The 16330-nt window shown below is 52.1% G+C and overlaps 5 protein-coding genes across 5 annotated transcripts; 4 read left to right on the top strand and 1 right to left on the bottom strand.

Moving 5' to 3' along the window:
• Positions 1 to 1840: 1840 nt before the first annotated feature.
• On the bottom strand, positions 1841 to 4306 carry A1O1_00572 (uncharacterized protein; the record flags this gene model as incomplete). The annotated part of the gene is made up of 3 exons (XM_007721489.1): positions 1841 to 3128; positions 3185 to 4067; positions 4123 to 4306. The coding sequence occupies 3 exons, from the start codon at positions 4304 to 4306 to the stop codon at positions 1841 to 1843; spliced, it is 2355 nt and encodes a 784-aa protein (XP_007719679.1).
• Positions 4307 to 4589: 283 nt separating this feature from the next.
• Positions 4590 to 6779, top strand: A1O1_00571 (uncharacterized protein; the record flags this gene model as incomplete). The annotated part of the gene is made up of 1 exon (XM_007721488.1): positions 4590 to 6779. The coding sequence occupies one exon, from the start codon at positions 4590 to 4592 to the stop codon at positions 6777 to 6779; it is 2190 nt and encodes a 729-aa protein (XP_007719678.1).
• Positions 6780 to 7524: 745 nt separating this feature from the next.
• On the top strand, positions 7525 to 8772 carry A1O1_00570 (uncharacterized protein; the record flags this gene model as incomplete). The annotated part of the gene is made up of 2 exons (XM_007721487.1): positions 7525 to 8078; positions 8130 to 8772. The coding sequence occupies 2 exons, from the start codon at positions 7525 to 7527 to the stop codon at positions 8770 to 8772; spliced, it is 1197 nt and encodes a 398-aa protein (XP_007719677.1).
• Positions 8773 to 9652: 880 nt separating this feature from the next.
• On the top strand, positions 9653 to 10771 carry A1O1_00569 (uncharacterized protein; the record flags this gene model as incomplete). Its single annotated transcript, XM_007721486.1, has 1 exon — positions 9653 to 10771. The coding sequence occupies one exon, from the start codon at positions 9653 to 9655 to the stop codon at positions 10769 to 10771; it is 1119 nt and encodes a 372-aa protein (XP_007719676.1).
• A 2173-nt stretch (positions 10772 to 12944) lies between these two features.
• Positions 12945 to 13679, top strand: A1O1_00568 (uncharacterized protein; the record flags this gene model as incomplete). Its single annotated transcript, XM_007721485.1, has 1 exon — positions 12945 to 13679. One exon carries the CDS (start codon positions 12945 to 12947, stop codon positions 13677 to 13679), a length of 735 nt encoding a protein of 244 aa, XP_007719675.1.
• Between the last annotated feature and the right edge of the window lie 2651 nt (positions 13680 to 16330).

Raw genomic sequence — 16330 nt, 5'->3', positions numbered from 1 at the left:
ACTGATTTCCTTCCCCCATGATAGTATCTCGTCACGGCTTCATTCAGCTTTGCCTTCCCCCTGCTTCGGCGGGTAGCTCTTCCCGTCCACCACGACCTTGGGCTTGCAGGTGCACCGTTCCTCCTGCGGAATCGAGTCGAGCACCGCAGGGATATGCTTGCCGCAACCCCACCACGTTGCTTTCTCTGTTCACGTTTCAACTGTCAGTGCCTAGATAGATAGGTAGATAGGTAGATAGGTATGTGGTGGCAGAAATCCCGGGGGAGTTAGTTTGTGAGAACAAAAGGTCATGACTAGGGTCCATTCCCACCAGGCACACTGAACCGCAAACAAGGTGGCTAGCTACCTTCACTGGAAACAGTAGTTCGTGTGACGAAACGGTGGGTTGAAAGGCCCCAGCAACATCACCGCTGGATGACCATTGACAGGACAAGTGATATGGATGGAACAAGGTCTCATGAGGAACTTGAGGGTTGGGAGGCCTTACCACAGGTGGGACACGTTTGTTTCATACACATCTTGGAAAGGGTTCTTTTATTTTTCTTTTCTGTTCTTGCTGGCTTGTCTGATTCCGATTCCGATACCGCTTTTCGTCGCTTGGGGTTGACACAATAGAGCAGTCTTGAACAGATTGGGGTTCCTTCTGAAGCTCCAGGTGGCCGTCCTCAAGTGTTGTCGGCGGGGATACTCACAGATATTTAAGTTGATTACAATATCGAACAGTTCTGTAGGTACTAGATAGCACGTTCTTACAGCTACAACTGTCAGTCAGCTCGGCCCCGCATTGGTGATCGGGGACGATAAGTGGTGACAGACTTGACAGGCTTGCTTACTCCTAGAGCCCGATGCCAGTCGTTACACCCCATCTCCTGATACGGAACGGACTGATAGAGATACATGGTAGTAAGGTAGGGTACTTGAGACTGAAGGTTTTTGCTTGAAGGCTCTCATGATTCTGGCATCACTCTTCATAGCATCGCATCGCATCGCATCGCAGCAAACATAACTAACCATACTGCCAAAGTCATCAATAGAGCCACCTGCTAACCCATAACCCCAGCAATAACATGGCCAATATTCTCGAAATGGTTGCTCGCAAAGCTGAATTCACATTCTGATTTGAATACACACAAGCCCATCCCGACTTGGTTCCTCCATTGCCGCATGAAATAGGCTGCGACGGTGGCTCAGACGACGCACTGCTCCCACATTCGTCGGTCGTCAATCCGGCCGGACAGCATTTCTGCTTCGACCAGTCCGCCGAGTTTAACCATAGATTGAAGCCTGCTGGACAGCATGTTCCCCAGGTCGAATCGCCGTTATCTTGGGAGAGAAAGCAAGAGCCCGACCCGCAAAGATCGTTGGTCGATGCATCAGGACACGATGTTTGCCGCGACGCAATCCCAGCGTCTAGGTGGCTTGCTGGTGCTTGGTCCAAAAGATTGAGTTGTTGGTAGAGCGACTTGGTCGTGTTGAGACTGTTACTTGGTGCATCGGATATCGCCGGATCCAGGGTATCGCGAACTTCGACACTTTGCGCGACTGTTTTGAGTGCAATAACACAAAAGATCAGGCCGGAGATGACCATAGGCTTCATGGGTCCAATGCTAGCTTAAAGTTATAGATACGAAGCAGCATCGTTGTTGGTCAGCTCGAGGTTGTTCCAGGAATTGCTTGGGATGGTAGATAAACAGCATTTGAGAAATCCAGTTCTCCTGCATATTCCGGTCCCCGGATGATGAGTAAGACGCCTGGGATCCGTGTGAGATTGTCATTGGTGCGTCGGGGACCGCCCCAAACCACTGATATGATGAGTGGGCAAACTCTTGTGTGAGAGATCTCATTTGTCCAGGCACAATCTCGTCTGGATGCTTCGCACTTCAGGTGATACAGCTTCTGCAGATTTCAGAGTGAGCACGGCCGCATCTTGAGCAACCGACACCACGTCCTCAAGCGCACGCCCCTTTACGAGGCCGGCCACGATGACGCCCAACATGGTGTCACCGATTCCATTGACCGACACGATCTCTGCTTGATCAACTTCGACAGACGGGGGCATCCGGCGCATGTAGACGCCTCCGACCTCCGAGTTGTGGGATAAATTCCGCGAAATAATGTACGGGGCGTGCTCCGGGCTGGTCAGTTTCGCATCGGTCCGCCTGAGCAAGCTCACCACCAGACAGCCTTTGTAGCCAAGCTTGGTGACCAGGTTCGGAATAAATGGCAGAAGCTGTATGCATTTTTGAGGGATACCCTCCTCAATAAGGTCGTGGCCTGCCACCGATGCCAGGCGATCGCGTGAGCTTGCACCAGAAAGACCTAGACTGTCAATGACCGTCCACCATTGCTCTGATTCGAGCATCATTGCGTTCCTTGCAGCGTTGTAGATCGCAGTCAGTTCCAGGCTGTTGGGAGAAGCAAGATTGACAACGTGATCTGGCACAACCATTGTGCTTGAGATGGCCAAGACGGATTTGTCGAAGAGACCCGTAGCTTTGGCTGTTGACACAGGCTCGAAGGCTATTCGAGCCTGTTGTGCTCTTGCAGCACTAAGTATCAACGACAAAATAGCTGGAGACCAATTGGCATCTACCACGACCCATTTGGGCCGGCTTTGCTCCATTTTCTCCGTCCAATATGCCGGGTCTTCCAGCTCCGGACGGGAGAGGATTGACATATCCGCCATGGCGACGACTAAATCTTTGTTCCTGTCATTGACCGCAATGTATTGTGCAGTCCGGGCGCCACTGTCTACAGGGAGACGGAGGATGCTGGTAGTAGAGAGGCCAGTCTTTTGGACGTGATCGAGTAGCGACGACCCAGCAAGATCATCTGCTACTACACTCGCTAGGGCCACGTTCGCACCGGCAAGGTGCGCAGCCACTGCCACATTCCTCCCAACGCCACCGGCAGCCTGAGAGACACTGGAGGGATTCGAAGTGTGCCAGGCTGGCGAGATAGGAGAAGAGGCGTCCTCAAAAGGCTGATAGTCGCATATCGTGTCACTTGCCAGCGAGCCAGCCACCAATATCTCTACTGGATGAGATGCCGGCTTAATGTCCGGAATGCTTTCGTCAATGTCTTTGGGGATGACGGGTTTCGCGATAGTTGTGGTATTACTGTCTCCTCTAACAAATGTCAATCGACGTCACGATCATGACAGCGGAATTCTAACATGGCTCACCGCTTCGGAACTGCTCCATCCCGTCGCTCGAGCTTTTCCAATTCCACCGCGACCTTGGTGCCGCGTATAACATTGCCCTCGATCAGAGCCGTATTTGCTTTGACGCTTGCTCCATTGCTCAACTCACGAATGCGCTTCAAGATGTAGGGAGTATTTGCGCTTCCGCCAATGCCCTTCTCGTCGGCCTCTGCCAAGGCTTGGACGATGATTGTGTCCATCTCATCCTTTGGAATGGCAGAGTGCTCTGGAACGGGGTTTGCAAGGACTAGCCCCGAATGGATTGGAAAATGCGACTGCGCATAGATGACGGCTGCGGCATCCGCTTCGTCCAGAATGACTTTAGGGCTTCGGACGCCACTGTCTCGGGAGAAGAAAGCAGGAAAATCGACATGGCCAGTCCTGCCATCCGCAAAGGTCCCCACGCCGACTCCCTGAGTTTCCAGATATTCCAGTGTACGAGGAATGTCGAGGAAGCTCTTGCATCCGGAGCTGATAACAGCCACGGGCGTCCGGCCTAGCTCGGTCAAATCTGCAGAAATATCCAGAGAGTTTTGTCCTCCTCGGTGAACGCCTCCGAGACCGCCAGTGGCAAATATCTTGATGCCCGCCAGATGGGCGAGGATCATTGTCCCAGCAACCGTGGTGCCGCCGTGTACTTTCTGGCCTCTCAAACCCATACCACCAATGAAGCCCAGATCGCGCCTCGATACCTTCCAGGTGTTCTCACTTCCAGCCGTAGACACGAGTTGTATTATTTCTTCCGGGTCCATGCCAACAATCGCCCTACCGTTCAGAATGCCAATGGTTGCGGGCACTCCGCCATTGACGCGGACCAGTGATTCGAGGTGGGAAGCCAGGGCGACATTGTCCGGATATGGAAAGCCTGGTGAGCCATGAGATTGAGTGATATGTGCTGGAGGCTCTTCAGATCGGTTTACCATGCGTATAGATAGTTGTCTCTAAAGCAACGACGGGCTTGCCGGTTGCGAGAGCATCTTGAACTTCTTCCGACACGCGGAAGAGCTTGTCTCGCCCGGAGAGGCTCCGACGCCATGAAACAGGTAGTTTTGACCAGCGTCCACTTATTGACCTTCGAGTCAATGCTCCAGCAAGGACAGTCATGGTGATGCCGCTCGCGCAATTCTGAGCTGCGGACGTCCACAACTTGCCGTGCTTGATAGTCGTTGTTCTGCGCTAGATATTGAATGTGTCACCGTAGACGAGCCTGCTCTGCAATCCCAGCGGAGTGTAGAGACTTCACATGTAAATGCCAAGGAACGCGGAGTTGAGATTCTCCGTCCCAGTGAACCGGTTCAAGACTTTTTTTTCGAGACAAGTCGGTTTATGCTCTATCAAGTTCATACATGCTCATATGTTGTGTTTGTAATCTCTCTACTGGAATCCAATGTCGAAGTCGGTGAAGAGAAAGGTGGCTTCCCCAAATCAGCAACCACGAAAGAAACAGAAGCCTGTGCAATCCACGGCAAGCCCCGAGGTAGGACATGCAATTCTTCGCCACGATGCGTTGAAATGGAAGCCAGTCCCTTTGCCAGAGCGGCTCGAGGATGCAGAGGGCCTTTACGGACTTGAGGAGATTGAAGATGTCGAAGTCGTCCGAGATGAGGCGAGTCACCAAGTGTCGTTCCGGCCACGATCAGCTGGAGCGGTAGATGAGGAGCATATTGGCAAGTCTGAGGGTGACGACTGGCAAGGATTCGACGACGAAGTTGAGCAGACCAAGAGCAGGAAGGAGTTTCCTCGTCCAGCACCTGGACTCGCGCAGCCGATACCAGCAGCTGGGGCAAGACCTAATTCCAAATCCCAGCGAAAGGACGAAATTGATGCTCACCTGGGATTTAATATTCTTCCCGATTCCACGGATGATCCCAAAACAGACGTATCGGCATGGAAAGGTCTCGAATTGTCTCCTGTGACATTGTCACAGCTTGCTAAGGTGGGCTTTTCGAAGCCTACACCAATTCAAGAGGCTGCGATACCTGCCATTCTGCAGGGCCACGATGTGATTGGGAAGGCTGTGACGGGTTCAGGCAAAACGTTGGCTTTTGGATTACCCATATTCGAAACCTGGCTGGCCATGGAGGATCTGTCGTTGAATGGCCCGGCAACGACCAAAAGTTCTATCCTGGCGCTCATCTTGGCGCCAACAAGGGAGCTCGCATTGCAGCTGAACAGACATCTTAATGAGCTGTGTATTGGACTTGAGAGTTACCCTAGGATCTGCGCCGTGACTGGTGGATTGTCCGTATACAAACAACAGCGGCAGTTGACATCGGCAGACATCGTGGTTGCGACCCCTGGCCGACTATGGGAAGTGATGAACGAGACATCTACCAATCATGACACAGTTGCCGTGGTAGATCGGCTCAAGAAGATCAAATTCTTGGTTGTTGACGAGGCTGATCGTCTGCTCAGTGAGGGTCACTTCAAGGAAGTGGAAAACATCCTAGATGCATTGGACAGAGAGGTCATCGAGGAAGACGGCGGAACAAAAGATTCAAAGGACCCAGCGAAATCTGAGCGCCAAACGCTTGTCTTCTCAGCAACTTTTCACAAAGGTTTGCAGCGAAAACTTACCACCAAAATCCGACCAGGCGCGCGAAAGGGAAGTGAACTCCTTGATAACCACCAGTCCATGGAATATCTCCTCAAAAAGCTCTCATTCCGCGAAGCTAAACCGACTTTTATCGATGTCAATCCAGCTTCCCAAATGGCTTCTGCATTGTCCGAGTCTATCGTGGAATGTCCTGCAATGAAGAAGGATCTCTACCTTTATGCTTTGCTTTTACAGAATCCTAATGCGAAGGCGCTTGTTTTTACAAACAGCATCTCTGCTGTCAGGAGATTGACCTCTTTGTTGCAGAGCCTCAAACAGCCAGCAACCGGATTACACTCTACCATGCCTCAGAAATCTCGCCTACGCTCGTTGGAAAAATTCTCATCTCAGCGGACAGTGCTGGTTGCTACAGACGTTGCTGCCCGGGGTCTGGATATCAAGAGCATTGACTTGATCATTCACTACCATGTTCCCCGGACTGCGGACACTTACGTGCATCGGTCTGGGAGGACTGCTCGAGCCGAAACCTCGGGCCGGTCGATCATGCTCTGTTCTCCCGACGAGGTGGCAGGCGTAACGAGACTGATTCTCGAAGTGCACAAGGCAGATAAAGCGCCGGAAACGATGGAGGTAGATGGTCGGCTCCTGAAAAGGCTTGAAAGCCGTGTGAGTCTGGCTCAGAAGATTACTGGTGCAACCCAGGCCAAGGAGAAAGCAGCGAGCAAGGACGATTGGCTGAAGTCCGCAGCAGAGGAACTTGGCGTGGACTATGATAGCGAAGAGTTCGAAAATCTGGGAAATAAAAACAAACGAGGCCGAGGTGGTGGGAAAGCAGCCAAAGAGAAGGTAAAAGGTGCCGTGGGGAAGGAACAGATCGCTCAGTGGCGAGCTGAACTGGCGGCCATGTTGGATAAGAGGGTCAATCTGGGAGTGAGTGAACGATATCTGGCCGGTGGAGCGGTTGATATGGAGGCATTGCTGAATGGCAAGATGGACGGTGCGTTCCTCGAAGGTCGGTGAAACGAGCAAACAGACTGTGTCTCTCTGAATCTTTGAAATATCACTTCTGGACCAGCGGCTGGGACACTTGATAAATCATCAGCGAGGACTATGTTCGAGGAAATGGCACGCAGAGAACTGCGGTGGAACGGGAGTGATTGGATCTCATGGCAAGAGACAGGCTGCTTGTCTGCCTGCTGTTTGCACCCGTCTCAGTTCTGCCACTTTCCGTCACAAAGAGACACACATGACTTCAGACCGGTGAGATTGAAGGAGGATCTTTCGCAAGACCGGGCAGTGTCAATCGTACCTACCAGCCTGCGCGTGGGCATCCTGCCTCAATTGAAATAAATCCCTGCAGTCTGCAGTCAGAGGGGAGTTCATGGCAAGCTACGCTCGCTTCAGCTTTTGAAGCACCTTTTACAACATCATGAAAAGACTGACATAGCCTTCCTTTGTATGACAATCCGTCTCTCTCCTTCAACCTCGCCCGCAAAGTCTACTAAGGCCGAGGACTGCCTCTCGGCCGCTCATTGCTCTCCGATCTCTGTTCAACAGCGCTTGCCATAGCCACAACGCCCCAGTCCACGGGCGGATTCGAGGACCCCCTGGGCCCAGGCAAACAGCTCCAGCCTCCTTTGCACTTCGTGATATCCCCTTATTGAAGATCACGATTACGAGAATTTGTCTCAGGAACGAAGCAAACAGGTGGAATTGTTACAACTCTGAAGCAAACCTGAGCACAACCCGACAAGCTTGGACAGGCATGTCGACGGATGCAAGTGCACCGGTCTTGCCCGGTCCTCAGGCAGGATTTGAGGGCGCATACAACCTATTGTCGTTTGATGGCGGTGGCGTCAAAGGCATATCGAGCATGATCATCCTCAAGAAAGTCATGGATCGGGTACGGGACATTGAAAATGAGACAGCAGCAGTAGAGGGCAGACCTCTTGACACAGACGAGAGAAGACCTGTGGATTATTTTGACCTTGCAGCAGGCACAAGTACTGGAGGACTCATCGCACTCATGCTATTTCGACTTCACATGAAGTGTAGCGAGGTCATTGGTCAATACCACGACCTGGCCAAAGAAGTATTCAGCCCCAGAATAGGCCCGGTCTCTCTGTACCGGCTTGGTCGGCTCGGAAAGCATGTGGGCGATCTTTGGATCAAGTTCAAGATGTTGACGGGCCAATCTCAATTCTCCCACAAGCCATTGGAGAAGGCCATCGACACAGTCGTCGGGGCATTTCCCCTCGATGACGACGACAAGGCACGGAAAGGGGACGCCGCGCTCGTCAAGGACAGCCAAGGTCAAATGTAAGCGTCCAGCAGTGTGGCACAATGGTTGGTTCAGTGCTGACTCGACAGGTTCATGTGTGCCACGCTCGCCGACAAAGGAGAGAGTATTCTCCTGCGCAACTACGATCCTCCATTTGCACCTCTCCCTGTCTCCGCTGGGGCTAAGGACCTCAATTTCAATGCCATTAGCATCAAAGAAGCCGCACGGGCGACCTCGGCCGCCCCAACCTACCTGAAACAGGTCAACATCCAGGGTCTGAACTTTTGGGATGGCGGACTTCTCAACAACAATCCAATCGACCAAGTCTGGGACAACAGATATGATCTGGTTGCTCGTGAACATCAGTCTCCACATATCAGATGCATTGTGAGCTTGGGAACCACTCACCCCGACTATGACCCCAATAAGAAGCCTCCTGGACGGTTTGTGGCCAGATTCTTCAATACTGTATCCAAGACAGTTGCCTTCGTCACCAACACCGAGGCCAAGCACCGGGATTTTGAGCGAAACATGCGCCAGCGCAACCGGCGTCGGCCAGACCGGCCTACTGGCTATTTTCGATTCAACGCACCCACGGAGAAAGAGCAGATCGATTTGAGCGATTACCTCAAGATGCCCAAGTTGCGTGACTATACAGAAAAGTATTTGAAGAATCCAGATGTGGACGTCATGATCCATGAGTGTGCGGCATTGCTTGCGAAAAAGCATTGAAGAAGCGGAGCAGCAGGCCTCGCCGGATAGACGTATCGACACGGTATCCTTTTAGGGCTATACTAGTCCGACCTTCATGCTTACCTTCATGCTCGTGAAACCTGGCTCTCCACTGCCGCAATAATCGGCCTCTCATGTGCCATTTCGCGTCGAATTCCGGGGGCTGGTACCGTGGAGCACTTTGTAGTGAGTGCTGCGGACCGGACAGCAGCGACGTCGGACTGGAGATACTCAACAGTCAGTTGGTAGATTGTAGCCGCGTATGACCAGATCATCACCTCGAACATTGTTCAACAGTCTCTCATACCCTGCAGTTCAAGTCGCGCAGAGCATCGGAACAAGTGCTCCTACAATGGCCTCTTCACTGGACTCTCTGGACAATTGACGATGGGAAGCCGTGCACCAGATGGTGACGACATGGACAAGGGTCTACACAACTGTCCTCTGGCTCCAAATTCTACCTACAAGATACATCAAAATGAACACTCTTGTCAGCTACTTACTTCTAGTAATTACTACTACTACATGTAGTAGTATTTGTTTCCAAGAGCCAAGACACTCTAGCACCTGCGTGCAGCATCCGTTCGAGTAGTAGTATAGTGAACCGTGTATCTGTGGACCACGCAGCACACCACTTGTCTTCGACGGAACCAGAGAGAACTGATTCTGCTTACGAATACCATCACCAGGCTGCTGTGGCTGGACAGTCAGGACTCCTCGAAGGTATAGTGAAAAGAAGGCTCAGTCTATATTGGATGGACTGTTAGGTGCCAGTGTTCAAATATCAACAACGTCTTGAGAAACAACAGTCTTAAACAACGCCATACAACCCTCCCGAACCCTATCACAACCCACGGTGACGATCGAGTCAACCCCAGACATGGCGTCTCCGCAAATCCCGTCAAGCATGCGTGCGTGGCAATACAGCCAGACGCACGGCGGGCTGGAGAAGAACTTGACATTGAACAACGCTGCGCCGCTACCGCCTCACGATGCCAAAGCGCTGGGCGGCGATAAAGTGCTGGTCCAGGTTCTAGCGATGTCGCTCAACCCGATCGACTACAAGTTCCCCGAGCTGCCCGTGGTAGGACGGTTGGCGATCAAGAAGCCTGCGTCGCCGGGGCTGGATTTTTCAGGGAAAATAGTCGCCCCTCCTGCTACTGGACATGGTGAAGGGGGAGACCCGGCATCAGCATTGGAACCATCCACTATGGTCTTTGGCCGGCTCGATACACCCACGCAGTTTGGGACACTGGCCGAATTTACGGTGGCACGGAGGCAGGTGTTGGCGGTGGTGCCCGAGGGCGTCAGCGCTCAGGATGTTGCGTGCGTGGGCACTGCCGGACTCACGGCGTATCAGTGCATCGCGCCCTACGTGAAGAGAGGAGAAGGTAGCAGAGTGTTCATCAATGGAGGCAGCGGCGGCACGGGGTCCTGGGGCATTCAGATCGCAAAGGCGCTGGGATGTTATGTGGTCACGAGCTGTTCCGGACCCAATGCGGAGCTGTGCAAGTCGCTGGGTGCGGATGAGGTGGTTGATTACACAAACGAGGATGTCGTCGAGGCTTTGAGGAAGAGGGCTGGGTCTACCTCGGCTTCCACTTCTGGGAATGCATCACACCAGCCGGGACCAGGCAAGTTTGACCTGATTGTGGACAACGTTGGCTCACATGCTGCGTTGTACTGGCACTGCCATGAATATACGACGCCCGAGGCGACATATGTTCAAGTCGGTGCAGAAATGTCATGGCGCACCGGGCTGGATATGGCGAGCAAGTCCTTGTGGCCAGGCTTCTTGGGCGGCGGCAAGCGCAAATTTCACTTCCTAGGTTGCTACGGAGATGCTACACAACTGGCAGAGATGGGGCAGTGGATGCGTGAAGGGAAAATCAGGGCGGTCAAGGACGAGGTCTTTCGCATGGAGGACGCTCCGAAGGCAATTGAACGGCTGAAAACCAAACATGCAAGGGGAAAGGTTGTGGTTGTCGTGGGTGAATAAATGAGAACTTGAGGCATGAGGAGCTGTTCGCGAGGTGTGTCTCGTGTTTTTCTCGTATACTCGAGTTGGTCGCATCTTGTAGCTGAAGGAGGCTGGGTGTGTCAACAACTGCGCTTTCTGCAGCCAGGACCTTGTTTCCAGCCAACGGGTTGACTGTTCCGATGAGGTATGTCGGAACGGAGCAGAAATGACTGCGTGTGACTTATCGGGATTGTAGTTGGCAATGGATGGCGGCATTAGAGTGAATAATACGATGATACACAGCTAGATTCAACGTTCTGAGAGGAAAGTGGACAGAATTGCGTAGGCGAGGCAGTGTTGCACAGCAAGGCGCTGGGGAACGCAGGCACAAGAAGAAGAGGATACGTCCAGTTTCGGCCGTAGTGGAGAAGACTGCTCGGAGTTTGTGGAGGACGGATCGATTGATTGCTAGGCTTACGAGCAGCGCTCGGGAAGTGGGATCCGATGATGGATTGGCGTTGAAAGGCGTCGAGGGTGGGATGTCGAGCAGCATCGGCCTCGTGTAGCAGAGGAGGGGAGAGGATGAGTCCAGTATAGAGCGGTGGGATGCGAAGGAGGAGGGATAGAGAACTGGTGGATTTGGTACCTGCCTTACGCAATCTCCAGCATCAGCTGATGTACTAGTACATCAACCTCGTCGCTGCTGTCGATTGGAATCTTTGTAGGACATTTACAGAAGTACCAGCGGGGTGAGAGAGAAAGAATCTACCTATCTTACGTACCTACTGCAGTGTGGTGTACCTAGTCAATTGTAGGTTCATACAGAGTGGAATTCTTACGGCACATTTAGACGGTCCCATGAAGATCCCAGGTACTAACGGGTGGTACCCAGGTACCGACTACCTATCTCGTAGGTACCCATAGGTAGTTTTGTATCTTATCGGTGCCACTGGCAGCCAGTGGAGGCGCAGTCTCAGCCTCCATAAGGCTAAACTGTACAGTTCAATACCAAACTCTAGGCACCCTCAGGGTTGGAAGAATGGGATTGTTGTATGTTACAGTAACACTATCTCGACCGGTGAAGAAACAGCCAACAGAAAGTGTCCCCGCACTCTTTAGGCCCACCTCAGCCCCCACAGACCAACCAGACCTCGTATAAGCAGATTAACTAAACATTTAGCTATACCTCTTTTAATGGGGCGCAGTCACGTTGGAGTAGTTCACCGCCACTGTTGAAGCGGACTACTGCTTTAGTATCACTACTAATGTCATTAGCAACAACCACAATACTACCACCACTATAGTAGCACCAGCTCACTGTAGCTTCATCCTTCTTCCTCCTCTATCACCATCCTCGCCATTTCCCTTTTGGCCCCCTTTCGGTCCCTCGTCTCCTCGTGTTCATTTCTGTTTCTCTCTTTTCTCTTCTCAAACATACTTTACACGCTGGCCACATGGTCTCTCGACTTCGTGTCAGTCATCGGTGTCCACTCCCGTCGGAACAACCAGGGCGCCGACGGGGCACTGCCTGTTCTGTCCCCATTGACTTCCATCTGTCTCTGACTCACCCTGGGCCCGTTTACAGTCACTTCAACGCACGTACACGCTCTCTTCTACCATATCCAGGTCGATGGCAGCCTGGCGATTTGGTCCCATGGCCGTCATCGCCCTTCCTGATGCAGTATAATGATTCTGGCCCTGGTCCAGGCATCCAACCAAAATCCCCTTGATCCAAATGTCCCTCCATTCACCAGCAAATGCGCCTTTGTGTCCTACTCTCCATTGGCCTTTTCCCACCTCAAGGCTATAACTCCTCGCAAACCCCCCTCAATCTATCCATTGATTCTTGTTTTTTCTTCTACTCACATTGCATCTATATCCAAAGCTTCCAAGTGTTCAATCAGTCTTACATCCCTCACTCTCACTCACTGCCCAAACACACCCGTCGTCGCCGTCCATCCGGACTGCCTACACCCTCAACCCAACCTCGACACAAGTCGTCACGCTGTCGACTCCACGTTCCGTCACCTACTACTATTATTCCACGAAGTCTCGTGCTTCTGACCCATTGACTCCCGCCTACGAGTACATCACCGTCACTCGTGCGCCGGCACCAAGGACATACAGTCCAATCCCAATCCCCACCCCATCGTTGGTTCATTCCACCACTTCTACCCCTGTCATCAGCTCTCCATCAACTCCCATTGAGACAATGGCTCGAGGAGCCACGAGCCAGCGCGTCGTCGGCTTCGCGACGGAGGTCAACTCCATCCGGCCGGCGAGGGACGAAGAATATTCGGTTATGGCTCATTTTGCCAAACATGCTTCCAGGTGCAGTATCTGCAAAGACCCTTACCTGGCATACAGGAAGGACATCCCACTCTGCCACAAAGGAAAGGCCCTGGCCAGAGATGTTGCCAAATACGTCTACTCCAAAGGCGGGAAGCCCTTCTCAGTCGTTGACCGCTGGGGAGGGGACCGTGTCCAGATTGAGATTCCGGTTGGCTTTGAGGTCATCAGCAACCTCGTCAAGGCCTTCGAGCAGCGTAATCCTAGACCGGTGGTGGTCACGCACGCGGTGGACAGCGAAAGGCCAGAGAGGGTGGCAAGGCCCGAACGGCCTTCGTCCTATCACTCACCACAGACAGAACGGAGGCGGGAGTATCCCATTGAGGACCACCCAAGAGAGAGGCGCTATCGCCAGGATGACGTCGATATGGTTGAGATCATCCCAGCCTCCGCTCGTCGTGAGAGGAGGGAACGGGTCCACCATGACCAGGTTAACGACCGGTCTAGGCCAGAACGTCAAACAAGGCCTGTCAGCTACATGGAGAGGAGAGGAAGCTTGTACCACAGGGACGAAATCGAAAAGGAGCAGCGGCAACGGTACGAGGAACAACCGATTGTCATTGTCGCCGAACCTCCGCGACGACGTTCGAGACGGTGATGAGCATTTGGTGTTGGGAAACTTTATCATGTGATTAGAACGGCAGCAAGAATGACTGGAATGTACACTTATGACATCAACAAAACAACACCACCACATCACCACCACAACAAAACAAAACAAAACATCGACCACGGCACATGATCCCTCTTGGGTGGCCTAGCATCACAAAGGATGTTTGGCTTGAAGCAGGTATCTACAATAAGCCTTGAGCGAGGATACCACAAACTGGGTGGTCCAGCAACGACCCGATGCAAAGGAGAGCTCGACTTGCAACAACCCAGTCCAGCTGAGGATGTGGTCACAACATGCGATGGAGCGCGGTCGACGTGGACTCTACGTTCGAATATTTTGGGTTCGACTGCTATGATCAGCAATGGCTCAGGCTCATGGAAGACACAGTCACTCGCGTCTGGATCTTGACTTTCCATCCCTTGCAGTCCTGCTTACCATGCGTGCGTGCGTGTCTGTGGATATTGTTAAGTCCTGCAATATCAAAAACGAGAGAGAAGGAGAGAACAGATGCCTTGTGGGACCCGCTCGTCCCAGTCGTCTTGTACCTGAGATGGAGATCTGCGATGCTACAGTATAGCGACATATCTGTCCACATTGTAACACTTGTTACCTGTGTATGCAGATTGAGAATAGAATAGGTAGATACAATTCAAATTCAATACCAAAGCATTGCAGATCCAAACCCAAAGCAAGTCAGATGCAGACCACTAGGGCAGAGCAAGGCTCGGTTGGATCAAGGACTGGCACTGACCCTGGCCAGGAAGACTGGAGATTGGGATCATGAAAGAGACTAGAACTCTCGAGGCAGTGAAACCAACATCTCCGGGGTAGTCCATCACGATACATATCAGATGTTTCCGCCCCGTTCGCTGTGGTGAAACATAACATGCCAACCGAGGGAACCTAGATTTTGGGAGGGTGTGAGGATTTGGGCGGGTCGCCTGAACTGATCACACAAACGGCTGCAAGGCTGAGCGCAAGGCTGAGACTCCTGCAGGGGCCTGTCAATGCTGTCTACAGAGTATCTCTCCCTTATACCTTTTACTTACCTCTACATGAACAGTACTAGGATCGATTGTTCAAAGACCCCAGACAACCTCGATCACGATCACACGATCAACATTCCTCTGCAGTGTATGCTATCAGTTCTGTTTTTGTTGCGCTCGAAAGTTCCTCGCGCATATAAGATATTCCCGGTCGAGTTTGTACCCTCTTCGCATGCATGGTCGTATCTATCTGTCTATATTGCTTCACGCATACTTCCCGTCAAGTTGACCCTACCCTGCTACCGTACAAAGTTCTGGCCCTTCGTATCATTTGTTACTACTTGTACCTACTACCTTGTCGAGATTGAGCCGCAGATCTAAACACAGGGGGAAACTCGAACTCGTATAAACCTTGTTTTCTCTCTCCTCGTGTTCCTTGTTCAGCTGAAGGTGAACACGACTCAGACAGTTCCCAATGCTCATTCCTAAGATAAATTCTCCAAGTCTCGGGTTCGACAGACCTAATCGGGTTCCTTTTCCGAGCTGCAGGATGCGAAAGATGCCACTATGCACACCGGCTGAGGCTGTGTACAAGGTATGTATACGAGCTCATGCAGGATCAGTAAATCCTCTCTTCATGTCTCGAGACCATTAGACCCTCATATCTCGTGTTGACGGTGAAGAGGCTCATCATAACATCTACTTAGACCACTGGAATGCGATGCATGGATTGCGTAACTTGAAGTCCAATCTGCAGGCGACTCAGGTGTCCATCTTTTTATCTGCCTGCCTGCTGGCCTCACCGGTTCACCTGGCTACCTAGGTAGGTAGCTTAGCTTTCTACGAATGCTAGGTATGCTGCACGTAATGCATACCTAAGGCATGCAAGCTGACCTCATCCTACCCGGGTACTCAAGGCAACATAGATACTGTGACCTGTCCTTGAATTGACCATGTTAGTAGGCGCGAGGTATACGTATGCCTGATGTTTCTCTTCCGGCCACCATGGCTTCTTCAGCCTTCGTGTATGCAATGTTAGACTGACTCGATCCGTGTATATTTGCGTCACTCTTTCCATGCTTTTCCATTGAGGATTTGCCTACGACAAGAACAGATTGTTCCCGCCCTGCCGAGCGTTGAGACCTCGAGACACGGGACACCGGCGACCAAGGGATCAGGTGCTAGTGTCGGGTGGTGAGGATTTTGAGGTCTACGTCAGCCTCGACGTCGAATTATGGACACGGCATGCGTAGATAGCGGGACATGAGTTTTCAGGTAGAGCAAAACAAGATGATTAAAGGAGCCAGGCGGCGCGGAAGAGTGAAAGAATTCAGTCATGTAACGGTGGAGAGGCCGACGAGAAGCCAGGCATAGGTTCAAAGGCAGGCTGACATCAAAGGAGCATGTCTGGCCCCAAGCGGTCTTTGCATCAGAGGCCACGTTATCACCCGTTAGATTGGGAACGGACTTGAAAAAGGTCTCGGCGAAGTAGAGCCGATCTTTGAGAATCAGGCTCCATGGTCAAACAGAAAACAGAAAGAACCCGGCATCTGGAGTGAAATGATAGGTTCTGAAGTCTTTTCGATCGTACTTCTCCATGCCCTGCAACCGTAAACGCCGGTGCTATGCCATTCCTTGTCTGATTTACAT

The sequence above is a fragment of the Capronia coronata genome, assembly GCF_000585585.1.
Source record: "Capronia coronata CBS 617.96 chromosome Unknown acBCG-supercont1.1, whole genome shotgun sequence".
Taxonomy (NCBI): Eukaryota; Fungi; Ascomycota; class Eurotiomycetes; order Chaetothyriales; family Herpotrichiellaceae; genus Capronia; species Capronia coronata.
The sequence above is the reverse complement of the archived record's forward strand: the minus strand, read 5'-3'. Positions and strand labels throughout refer to the sequence as shown.